This window comes from Grampus griseus (assembly GCF_964374135.1).
Source record: "Grampus griseus genome assembly, chromosome: 13".
NCBI classification, from domain to species: Eukaryota; Metazoa; Chordata; class Mammalia; order Artiodactyla; family Delphinidae; genus Grampus; species Grampus griseus.
Genome location: NC_139007.1, coordinates 14,609,105 through 14,622,246, shown reverse-complemented (window position 1 = coordinate 14,622,246; position 13,142 = coordinate 14,609,105). Strand labels below are relative to the sequence as shown.

Below are 13,142 nucleotides of genomic sequence, written 5' to 3'. Positions count from 1 at the left end.
CAGATTGTGGACAGACTTTGAGGTAGAACCAGTAAGACTGATGATTGGCTGGGTGAATGTCGAGAGAAAGTGCAGTCAGTGACGACCCCAGGCTGCTTGGCCCAGCAACTGGAAGAATGAAGCTGCCATTTACTGAAATGGGAAAGACTATGAAGCAGCAGGTAGGCTTGGGACATATTAAGTTTTAAGTATCTATAGACACCCAAGAAGAGACGCTGAGCAGTCAAATTGGATACGTAAGCCCGGAATTCAAAGAAGAAGTCTGAGCTGGAAATACAGATTTGGGAATTGTCAGCATGTACATGGTACATGAAACCACGAGACTGGATGAGAACGCCAAGGGAGTGAGCGAGTTTAGAGAGAGAAGAAAAGAGAAGAAAAGCCAAGAACTGAGCTCAGGGGCTCTGCACCATTCAGATCAGGGATATGAGGAGGACAGAGAAGGAACGGTCGCTGGCCAGGAGGAACACTGAAAGAGGCGGAGTGGGAAAAAAAGCTTCAGTGAGGAAAGAAAAATCAACTGTGCCAATTGCTAGGTAACCCACAATCAAGGCTAACAATTAGTTTTGGCAAAAGCATGGAGGTCATTAGTGATTTTGATAACAATTGTTTGGTGAATAATGAAGGTAAAAGTAAAAATCTGATTTAAGTGGATTTAAGTGAACAAAATGAGAAGAATTGAAGATGGGAGGTTTAGACAACTCTTTTGAGATCCCTTCCAGCCAGAGAATTAGAACCATATACATTTAGAACCCAGATAAATTTAGGAAATGATCTATTCCAAATCTAGAAATTCATGTGTTGCTAAATTCTGTTTCTGAAAAGAAAAACTCAGAACAAAACAAAACCCATTAATCAAATACCTTGCTGAATCATCCTAGGCATAGCAGTTATTCACATCACAGTCTGACTCACTTTTAGAAAGACTCTGGTGATAATACGAAGCTGTCATTTGCCACCCCCAAGTCAATGTTAATGTTATTTAGAGAAGAAATATGGAATCATAGGACATTGGAGGGAAGAACAGGGAACTGAAATTAAGAGGTGGGTCTAAAGAAATATGCCATTTGTTGAGGGGAGGGGATGGGGGGAAGGGATGGGAGAAGGGGATGAGAAGGAGTTTTTGGCTCAAGGGAAATACAGGCCCCTAGAAGTTAAGAAAAAAGGCCTCAAAAGGTAAAAAGACAAAGAGAGGAAAGTTTAAAATATTTTTATCCATTCCTTAAATATTCAGGATACCTACCTTACTTGAACCTCCACTTCCTAGCTGCTTCAGTATGGAATACATTTTTCCGTTAACTGAAATGCATTCATTTGCTGAAGAGGATGCTGAAATCTAAATCATTAAAATAGATAAGGATTCAAATGTTCAGAGAACATGCCTGGAAACTAGCTTGCATTTAGTACGGTGAAATGCTTCCAATTCTGAAATTATCTGAACTCTTAATTAGATGTCACAATATTTCAATATTTTAAAGAAGCAATTTACATACTTTAGTCAAAAAAATAAACTTATTAAATTAATATATAGGCAAAGTTCCAAAGTCTCCGCTTCCAACTTGCCTTTACTTCTTAACATAATACATAAATAGAAAATTTAAGGGGGAAAAAACCCTCTTAATGTCCAACACACAAACTCACAAGCTATCGCTTTTCATCTTTCTTACGTGTTCTTTTTTCTTACACAAACCTTTTTACTTACATACGTACATATATAAACACACAACTTTAACTAAATATTTTTTTCTCCTGGAGCATTACATTATAAAGGAAGCAGCATGCTAAGGTGCTAAGAGTTCCAGAGTCAATCAGACAAATGCAGATTTTAGTGATGCCCCCTTTATGCTGAGTGATATTCAACAAGCTGCTTATTTTGAACTTGAGCATCTTCCTCAGCAAACTCTCAACCGATGTACTATATACAACACGCCTCCCCTCTCTTCCCTAATGCTAGACCATCTGTGGACCTATAAACGCTCTGAACAGATGGAGTGTGTGAGGACTTACTCTGAGCTGACAAGGAAGCTGGAGACACAGAGAGTGCCTGATTAGCTGATTAACCAAGTTGAAACAAGGTCTGAATAAACCTCAACTCAACTAAGTCCTGCTTTACAGCCCAAATGGTAGAATCTTTCTCACGTGCTCTCCTTCTACATAACATAAAAGATAAGCCTTCTCATAATTCAAAAACAGTAATGTATGTACCCCAATGTTCATTGCAGCACTATTCACAATAGCCAGGACATGGAAGCAACCTAAGTGCCCATCAACAGATGAATGGATAAAGAAAATGTAGCACATATATACAATGGAATATTACTCAGCCATAAAAAGAAATGAAATTGAGTTATTTGTAGTGAGGTGGATGGTCCTAGAGTCTGTCATACAGAGTGAAGAAAGTCAGAAAGAGAAAAACAAATACCGTATGCTAACACATATATATGGAATCTAAAAAAAAAAAAAAAAAGGTTCTGATGAACGATTTTAGGACAGGAATAAAGACGCAGACATAGAGAATGGACCTGAGGACACGGGGAGGGGGAAGGGTAAGCTGGGACGAAGTGAGAGAGTGGCATGGACATATATACACTACCGAACGTAAAATAGATAGCTAGTGGGAAGCAGCTGCAGAGCACAGGGAGATCAGCTTGGTGCTTTGTGACCACCTAGAGGGGTGGGATAGGGAGGGTGGGAGGGAGACACAATAGGGAGGGGATATGGGGATGTATGTATACATATAGCTGATTCACTGTGTTATACAGCAGAAACTAATACAACATTGTAAAGCAATTATATTCCAATAAAGGTGTTAAAAAAATAAAAGATACGGTTTCTAATTTCTTTAATCTAGGGCTGAACAACACTGTTGAGTCATGAAGTATGTTTTCTGTAAGAAAGTGTTAGGCTTTGAAACATGTACCCATTATTTGTCATTGAGTTGTAACTTCATCACAAGTCTTCACTGCTCCCTCCCCTCTCTTGCTTTTGGAGCTTCCTCTCCTACTTAAACTGAAAATTTCTGAGAGGAAAGGAAGCCCTTCAATAGTCTTTCCCCCTAGCTGCTGAAAGTTATTAGATAAAGTAATTCTGACCTATTTCGGATTCAATGCCGATGTGACATTCAGTCTCCTATACCGGACATCCCGCAAGGCGCTTAGTCTAAGGTCACTTCACTTCCCTTCTCCAACCTGTGCCACAGCTTCCTATCTATCCCTCTTGGGGCAAAACTTAAAGGGCCCAGCAGAACCCTCAGGGTCACCCCTGCCCCTTGGGGAGCTCTAGCCACACTCTGGCCTCCTTTAGTTTCCTCCCGACACTGGCCTCTTCTAGAAGGCTCCTCGACCCTTCACTCGGTCATGTCTGCTTGGCTTTCAGAGTTCAGCTCAAACAGGCTGAACTACTACTACATAACTAGTAGCTCAATGAATGCTTTTTGAATGAACGTGTGGGCAAACCTGGTCATCCTGCTCTGTCTCCTTTATAGTTATTATACTGCTGAGTCAATCAGAGTTCAGCTCAAACAGGCTGAGTTACTACTACATGACTAGTAGCTCAATGAATGCTTTTTGAATGAACATGTGGGCAAACCTGGTCATCCTGCTCTGTCTCCTTTATAGTTATTACACTGCTGAGTCAATCAGAGTTCAGCTCAAACAGGCTGAGTTACTACTACATGACTAGTAGCTCAATGAATGCTTTTTGAATGAACGTGTGGGCAAACGTGGTCAACCTGCTCTGTCTCCTTTATAGTTATTATACTGCTGAGTCAATCCTCAAAGCACTATTACCTCTTTCCACAGTTAGTATACTCTACTGTTGGCTAAATTTTTTATGCCATTATTTTTAAAATTATGGTAAAATTTACATAACACAAAATGTAACATCTTAACCATTTTTAAGTATACTCTTCAGTGGGGTTGAGTACATTCACACTGTTGTGCAACCATTACCACCATCTACCTCCAGGACTTCTCATCATCTCATACTGAAAAAACCCTGCACCCCTCAAACAGTAACTCCCCATTCCTCTCTCCCTCTAGCCCCTGGTACCCATTGTTCTACTTTCTGTCGTCTAGTTTTTTAATCTCTTGATTTGTTTAGTTAATCACTTGTAGTTTATTTGGGGTTTTTTTTGCTGTTTTAGTTAAACAATTGCTGCTAAATTTTATTATTTACTAAGCAGCAGGCTCTGTTGTAAGAACTACGTATATATTAACTAATTCAATCTTCACAATCATCCTATGGGGTAGATAGGTTCATCACCCCCATTTTAAAGATGATGAAATGAGCACAAGAGTTTATTTAACTTGTAAAAGGTCACATAGCTGGTAAGTAGTGAGGCCGAGAGTCAAGGACAGGCAGTCTCCCTTCAAAGCCTATTCTTTCTATCAATAGTAAGCTGCTTTTCAGATAGTTATTAGAAACAAATTTTAGTATTGATGTCGAGGGAGTCTCTAAATAATTTTTTTCCCAGATGGCAATACCTTACCAGCAAAAAATTTTTTACCTTATCAATACTTTATAATAACTACTTTATAATATATTCTAGTAGTATCTCATATTGCTATTCTGATATTCTTAAAAATTTACTTGTATATTAAACAGCCAGTGAAATGAAGCTGCTCACTAACAGCTGGTTTACATTGTTAAACAGAATAAAAAAATAGCCTAGATTACAGAAGAAATTTTATCTACCTACTCAAACTAGATACTTCGGGCTAGTTAGTGAAAAAAAGCTTCATTAGCTTCTTCAATAACTAACCTCTCAAAGTCATAAGGCACCTTTATGAGAATAGCAGAAAAGAGTTTTGCCTAATGGGACTAAGAATGGACAAGTCTTTAACACCATTCTTAAAAACTAGATCCTGCAAAAATAAAACCTTTGAAACTGATCATACCTTAACATGTACCATTATAAATAAAGCTTATCAAACCTGCAAATTTTGAAGTGGAGTAACGGGTACTTGCTGCTGTTGCTGCTGGAAATAGGGAAGGTGGCTATATGGTGTTGACAACTGACAAGCAGGTAGAAAGTCGTTCTTTACAACTGGAGTCCTGAAACTGGGAAAGGTATTTTTCAAAATTTAAAACATTAAAGCTTTGAAAACAAGATTCTGACTCAGATTTTGTATGGTGGATATACATTTACACGTGTTACATCAAACAGAATCCAAATGAGTTTTCCTAGTACATCTGAATTATTTATCCTTGAGACACCATCACCAGAAATTTCATTTTGGGGGAGTTCTTTCTGAAAGTAATTTTTTGTCCCCAGACAAGAAATCCTTATTAAAATAAATAAGATGTCATTTAAAATATAGAGTTGGGGTTATTTTATAAAATTTAGCCAAGGCAAATCTCAGCCTATGGCTGATCACAGATTTTATGAGTGCTTCTTAACGATAACGTTCTACACAGCCTCCTGGAAGTATGTGAAAGCCAATTACATCAGAGGAGTTTGGCCTTTGAGCATAAAGCAGCTCAGCTCCCGTTCGTGCTTTGCTTGTCTTGTCCACTGTTGTATTCTCAATACCAAGAATGGTGCTTGGCACAAAGGAATTCTACAAGTATTTGTTGACAGTAAATAGTTTCGCAAGAAATAACTATATACCTTGTTTAGTTAGCTGTCATTGTTTAAAATATTCTAAGTATAATAAAATTAGGTAATATATAGCAAAATTGTATTAAGTAGGAAAGAGACTAGGTTATAAAACCCCAAGGCCAGTTCTAATTAAGATCAAAGATTACATTATGAAAATGAAAAGCAAAAGGCATCATGGATTTCCGTTATCCTCTAAGACATTAAAAATATAGCCCCTAGTTATAGGATATGCCACATCCCTTTCTTTCTTTTCTTAGAAATGCCATTGATTTGCTTTTCAATATCCCTTGTGTTTCCTGTCAATCAACACCGACCAACTTCTTCACTCATCCCTCACTGCCCGCCGCTCCGGTCTTGAACACCACCAGAACTATATGAGCTGCACCACCAGCAGAGACCAGCACGCTCCAGTTAACAGCTCCTTTGCCGTGTAATGTATCCACACTTTACCCGCTCTAAGAATGCTAACCTTTAAAATCTCTCTCTCAATTACAGAGAGTTATCCATGTGGCAATGCATGATTATCAAGAAGTTTTGCATACTTAGAGTATTTAAAGGTACTGCCTATAGGTAAGCATAAAAAGTATAGAGTATATATAGTAGGTACAGATTACAATATGACAGAGACTTTCATTACAATCCTTAAAAATATATCGTAGCCACCTTCCCCTCCCCTTTTACAGATAAAAAAACTGATGCTGAGAAAAATAATATGAATTTGGAAAGTGTTTAAAGTAAAAGAGGGGGATCCACCTCCAGATCTGTTTGGCCCCGAAGCCCATATTATTTCTATTGTACCAAGCAAAGAAAAGTAATTACCAGCTCATGTAATCATCCAAGACACTGTTGCTGGGTGTCTTGCAAATAGATTTTGGGTCAATCCATTTAGGTGTTGATATCAGTGGCGACTGCTTTGAAACCGAAAGGGCAGGTTGCTCAAAACTGGTTTGTTTCTGCTAGACCAAAATAAAAAACATCACGATTTCGGGTTTTTAAATTAGTCACCTGTTCAACAGTTTCACAAACATAACTTCTAAAAGAAAATTAACATATGAAATACAAAAGCATGCTAAAATAGGTAGACGTATGTGTTCCAGACTTTCAATAACTTTTTAGTACAGCTCTTTTACTCTAAATTTTGAAGCCTGTTATATTTTCCTCAAAGGGACTACAAGTAGAGGGAAGGTACACAGCATTGTTTAACAAAACAGGATCTAATATCCTCTCCCATTAGGGCTACTATGACTAGCATTGAACTTTTATAATCTAAGTAAGTACTCTGTGCTTCAGAAAACTAGTCTTTCTTTAATCAGTAAAATCATTCCCTACTTTTATGTTTGGAGGGAAAATGACCAAATACTAATTATTTAGCAAAATTTGAAATGGCAAATACCTATCTAGTGTTCTTCTTTCTTCCTTGTAAAAGACATAGAGCTTGTAGAATTTATCTCATACAAATCCCAAAGCAATAATGAACATCCTCTACAGTAGAGATTGGCTGAATCTGGCCTGCTGCTTGTTTTTGTAAATAAACTTTTATTGGAACACAGCAATGTCTATTTGCCTACATCTTGTCTGTGGCTGTTTTCATGAGATAATGACAGAGTTCAAGAGTTGCAGCAGTGACCATCTGGCCTGCAAAGCTTACTAGGCTTTTGCAGAAAAAGCTTGCCAACTCCTGCAAACCACATTTTGCTTGAACGCTATTAGTGAGCGCTCACTACCTCTACTTCAATTTGGGGACAGTTTTAGCTGTTAGCAAGTATTCACAGATATTTAGGTTAAATCAGCTTCTATATTATAAGTTCAACCCACTGGGTCCACATTATGCTCTGGAGATCCACAGTGGATAAATCTATACTATTTTCTGCATTTCAATCCTTTGAGTTTTTGAAGATAGCTAGCATGGCCACTGTATCTCTTTTCCTGGGTAAATTTTCCCCTTGCTTTAAGACTTCCTCATATATATATCTGGATTAGTGGTCAGGATGGTATTAAGAATCTGTGATAGTAAGATTATTAAGCAAGGTAAGTGGAATGGTTGTACTCATAGACCGGGATGTTTGCATTTGAGATTTTGGAGATCAGAATTGAGAATATAGGAATGGGTAGCTAAGGTGACATTAAGAAATGGGCATGAGGGAGGAAGAAGTTATGAATCTGGAGGCCAGGTGTAGGACTAGCGATACATAGGGGTGAGAAGCTAACAAAACGTGATGATAGATGTTGGGTTGAAGCTAAAAGAAGTGATCCAGAGCCTAATGTTTTCAAAGAATGATGGGGAGTCACTAGGATGTTCAGAGATGATGGCAACGAGCAAGACAGGAGAGCATATCCAGAAGGCAGGCGCCTCAAAAGGACAGGGTTTTGGCAAGAGAAGAAATGGTCTGGACATAGCTTCGGGGAGCTTGTAGGTAAGTGAGATGGGAGACAAAAACAGCCTCCACTTGAGTGGGCTGCTGCAGAAGTAGCAACCTCAAGAAACTGCCTAGTCTTTTCTTCTTTACCTAAGTGTACTATTCAGTGGTTTTTAATATATTCACAAGAGTAGGCAATCATCACCACTATTTAATTACAGAACGTTTTCATCATCCTAAGAAGCAGCTCTGTATTAGCAGTCACTCTCATTCCCCACTCCTCCTGGGCTCTGGCAACCACTAATTTACTTTCTGTCTCTATGGATTTGCCTATTCTAGACATTTCTTATAAAAGGGATCACAAAATATATGGCCTTTTGTGACAGGCTTCCATCATTTAGCTTGTTTTCAAGGTTCATCCATGCTATAGCATTTATCAGTACTTCATTACTGAATTTATTGAATAAAAAAATGAAATAATAAAATCAGAGTAACACATTTGCTTATTGACTCACCAGGTGATACATATTTGGGTTATTTCTACTTTTTTACAATTATGAATAATGCTGCCATGAACATTCATGTACAAGTTTTTGTGTGGATATATATTTTCAATTCCCTTGAGTATATACCTAGCAGTAGAATTGCTGGATCATATGGTAACTGTATGTAACCTTTTGAGGAACTACCATACCATTTTTTTTTTAAATTCAGGACATTCTAATTTCAAATTAAGCACAATTAGTAATTATGATAGATGCTTTACTTTTTAATATCTTCCCCCCAAAATTCTTAGGAATTAAATATGTTATAATGAGCACTATAATTGATATGATCATAAAAAATGCATGAATAAACATAAAATAACTAAGCGTACAAAGCAATTTTTATGAATAGCGCAATGCAAGTTGGTGGTTAATGAAGGAGCATATAGATGCAAACCTGGAGGGCAACTAGCAGGCAGAGGAAAACTAGACCTCACGTGCAACCAGGAGTAAAAGGCAGAAAATTACTAGTAGGAAATCTCTTTTAAGAAGGCACATTTAGATTTTTTTCTTAAGTGTAAATTTTCTCAACCAGCACCTCATAATAACTCTGGTAAGGTGATCACCATTTATTTAGGTCTCCGAATGGTCCTCTTCTGCCTTGACCCAAGAAGAAGCAGTGGAGGTAAGTTATACTGCTATGCCATACCATTTCAAGTGACTGCACCATTCTACATTCTCACCAGCAGTGTATGAGGGTTCATTTATCCACATCTTCATCAACACTTATTACTGTCTCTTTTTAATGATAGTCACCTTAGTGTGTATGAAATGGTGTCTCATTGCAGTTTTGATTTGCATTTCCCTAATGACAGATAAATAGTTTTAAGTCCCTTTACCATTCTACCGGTTTACAAGTTTTAAAAAGAAAAAAAGAGGAAATGCTGTTTGTCCAAGGTTCAACCTGTCAGGATTCTTCTCATCTAACATTTGTTACCTACTCCATTACTTAGATCAACAGTTCTCAAAGAGTGATCTAGAAATAGCAGAAAGAGAGGGGTTCCCAAGATCTTTTCCTGGAGTCTGAGAGGTTAAAACTATTTTCATAATCATACTAGGACATTATTTGCCTTTTTCACTTTCATTCTTTCATGAATGTAAACTAGAGTTTTCCCAAGGCTAGAAGGCATGTGATAGGGAAATAGATTGAATGCAAAAGTAGATACAAGAAATCCAGTCTTCTGTTAAGCCAACCATTATAGAAATTGTAAAAATTGTAAAACAATATCACTCTCTTCACTGTAATTATTTTGATTTGAAAAATACTTATTTTTCAGAAGGAACATAGCTCAACATAATAAATCCATGTATGACAAGCCCACAGCGGACATCATACTCAACGGTGAAAGCTTTCCTCTAAAATCAGGAACAAGACAAGGATGCCCACTCTTCACACTGTTACTTAACATGGTATTGGAAGTCCTAGCCACAGGAATTAGACAAGAAACAGAAATAAAAGGTATCCAAATTCAAAAGGAAGAGGTAAAACTGTTACTATTTGCAGACACGATATTATATACAGAAAGCCCTAAAGACTCCACTAAAAACACCTGTTAGAAACAATCCCATTAAAAACAATAAAATACCTAGGAACAAATTTAACCAAGTAAGTGAAACACTTGTATACTGAAAACTGTAAGACACCAATGAAAGAAACTGAAGACCCAAATAAATGGAAAGATATTCTGTGTTCATGGATTGGAAGAATATTGTTAAAATGACCATAACTACCCAAAGCAATCTACAGATTCAATGCAATCCCTATCAAAATTCCAATAGCATTTCTCACAGAAATAGAACAACCCTAAAATTCATATGGAACCACAAAAGATCATGAATAGACAAAGCAGCCTTGAGAAAGAAGAACAAAGCTGGAGGCATCATGCTCTCTGATTTCAAACCACATCACAAAGCTATAGTATTCAAGACAGTATGACACTGTCATAAAAACAGACACACAGATCAATGGTGTTGGGAAAACTGGACAGCCACATGCAAAAGAATGAAACTGGACTACTTTCTCATACCATACACAAAAATTAACTCAAAATGAATTAAAGACCTGAATATAAGACCTTAAAATATAAAAATTCTAGAAGAAAACATAGGTGGTAAGCTCCTTACCACAGGTCTTGGCAATGAATTTTTAGATCTGACACTTAAAGTAAAGACAAAAGCAAAAATAAACAAGTAGGACTACATCAAACTAAAAAGCTTCTGCACAGCAAAGGAAACCATCAACAGAATGAAAAGACAATCCATGGAATGGGAAAAAATACTTGCAAACCACATATCCAATAAGAGGTTAATATCCAAAATACACACGGAGGGGCTTCCCAGGTAGCACAGTGGTTAAGAATCCACCTGCCAATGCAGGGCACATGGGTTCGACCCCTGGCCCAGGAAGATCCCACATGCCATGGAACAACTAAGCCCATGCGTCACAACTACTGAGCCGCACTCTAGAGCCTGTGTGCTACAACTACTGAGGCCCATGCGCCTAGAGCCCGTGCTCCGCGACAAGAGAAGCCACAGCAATAATAAGCCCACACACAGCAACAAAGAGTAGCCCCTGCTCGCCGCAAACTAGAGAAAAGCCTGTGCACAGCAACAAAGACCCAACACAGCCAAAAAAAAAAAAACCACAGGGAACTCATTACAACTCAATACCAAAAATCAAATAACCAACTTATAAATGGACAGTGGAGGTGATTAGATATTTTTCCATAGAAGACATACAGATAAATAGCCAACAGATATATGAAAAGATGCTCAACATCACTAATCATTAGGGAAATGCAAATCAAAATCACAATGAGATATCACCTCACACCTGTCAGAGTGCCTATTATCAAAAAGAGAAGAAATAAGAAGTGTTGACAAGGATGTGGAGAAAATGGAAGTCTTGTGCAGTGTTGGTGAAAATGTAAATAGAACTACCACATGACCTAGCAATTCTACTTCTGGGTATTTATCCAAAGAAAAGGAAAACACTAACTTGGAAAGATATCTGTACCCTCATGTTCATAGCATCATTATTTACAATAGCCAAGAAATGGAAACAACCTAAATATCCATTGATGGCCGAATGGATAAAGAAAATGCAATACATAAACACAACGGAATATTATTCAGCCATAAAAAGGTATGAAATCTTGCCATTTGTGACAACACCAATGGACCCTGAGGGCATTATACTAAGTGAAATAGCTAGAGAAAAACGAATACTGCATGGTATCACTTACATGTAAAATCTTACATGGGGAAAAAAAAAACCCAACAACAACAAAACACCAAGCTCACAGATAGTTTGCTGGGGGTGGGGGTGGGTGGGTGGGAGCGGGGCTGGGTGAAGAGGATCAAAAGGTACAAACTTCCAGTTACAAGATAAATAAATCATGGGGATGTAATGAAAAACGTGGTGACAATAGTTTATAATACTGAATGGCATATTTGAAAGTTGCTAAGTGAGTAGACCTTAAAAATTCTCATCACAAGAAAAAAATTTGTAGCTATGTATGGTAAAGAATATTAACTAGACTTATTGTGGTGATCATTTTGCAATAGAGTTGATCTTTGAGCAACTGGGAGATTAGGGGCACCAACCTCCCATGAAGTCAAAAATCCACATATAAGTTTACAGTTGGCGCTATGTATCCACAGTTCCACATTCTCGGAATCAACCAACCAAATATCATGTAGTACTATAGTACATATTTATTGAAAAATATCCATGCATAAGTGGACCCACACAGTTCTAACCCATGTTGTACAAGGGTCAACTGTATATACAAATATAGAAATATCGAATCATTATGTTGTACACCTAAAACTAATATAATGTTGTATATCAATTATATCTCAATAAAACAAAATACTTATTTTTAAGTGTATCTACATTCACATGTAAAAAATTTATTCTTGTTATTTTTAATAAATTAGTAAATATTTAAAAAATGTATTGGCTTTACTTTCTAATATAGCAAATACAGATAAACATAGCCTACGTAAACCAAAGCTCTTTTTTTCCCCATTTTTGGCCACGTCATGCAGCTTGTGGGATCTTAGTTCCCCAACCAGGGATTGAACCTGGGCCCTTGGCAGTGAAAGTAAGGACTCCTAACAACTGGACTGCCAGGGAATTCCCCCAAAGCTCTTTAGGAACCTCGATAATTAAGAGTATAAAAGAAGGCACCAAGACCAAAATATTTGAGAACCGCTGAGTTAGAATACAACCGAAAAGTAATAATGACAAGAGTATGGCCATGGACTACATACAGGTATGGCTCTCTACCAGATCCTTGCTTCTGAAATGGAGCCCAGCCAGTGGGAATGATCATTCAACCTATTATGAATTCACATTATCTAGTCTATATTTTTCTATTTTATCCATGAGGACGACAATAGGAAATTGTCAAATGCTTGGTACAGCATTGCACTGGTTCAGCCATCTGCATACTGTTTTCTGTAAAAGGTAAGATAGTAAACATTTTCAGCTTTGCAGGCCAGGTGGTCTCTGCTGCAGTTACTCAGCTCTGCTGTTACAGTTCAAAAGCAAGCACAGACAGTAAGTAAATAAACGGGTATGGCTGTGTTTCAATAAAATGTTGTTTACAGACAGGCTGGGAACTAGATTTG

The 13,142-nt window shown here is 37.6% G+C and overlaps 1 protein-coding gene across 4 annotated transcripts in view; it reads right to left on the bottom strand.

The window, feature by feature from the left end:
* Window positions 1-13,142, bottom strand: part of TTK (TTK protein kinase) — a gene marked incomplete at both ends in the record, with an annotated part of 40,656 nt that overhangs the window by 11,758 nt on the left and 15,756 nt on the right. For 3 of the 4 annotated variants that reach the window (XM_082669244.1, XM_082669247.1, XM_082669245.1), the window contains 3 exons: window positions 1,244-1,336; window positions 4,935-5,061; window positions 6,422-6,558. In XM_082669244.1, coding sequence (XP_082525370.1) covers window positions 1,244-1,336; window positions 4,935-5,061; window positions 6,422-6,558 — 357 coding nt within the window. The remainder of the gene's footprint in view (window positions 1-1,243; window positions 1,337-4,934; window positions 5,062-6,421; window positions 6,559-13,142) is intronic. The other variant, XM_082669246.1, reaches the window with a different exon arrangement.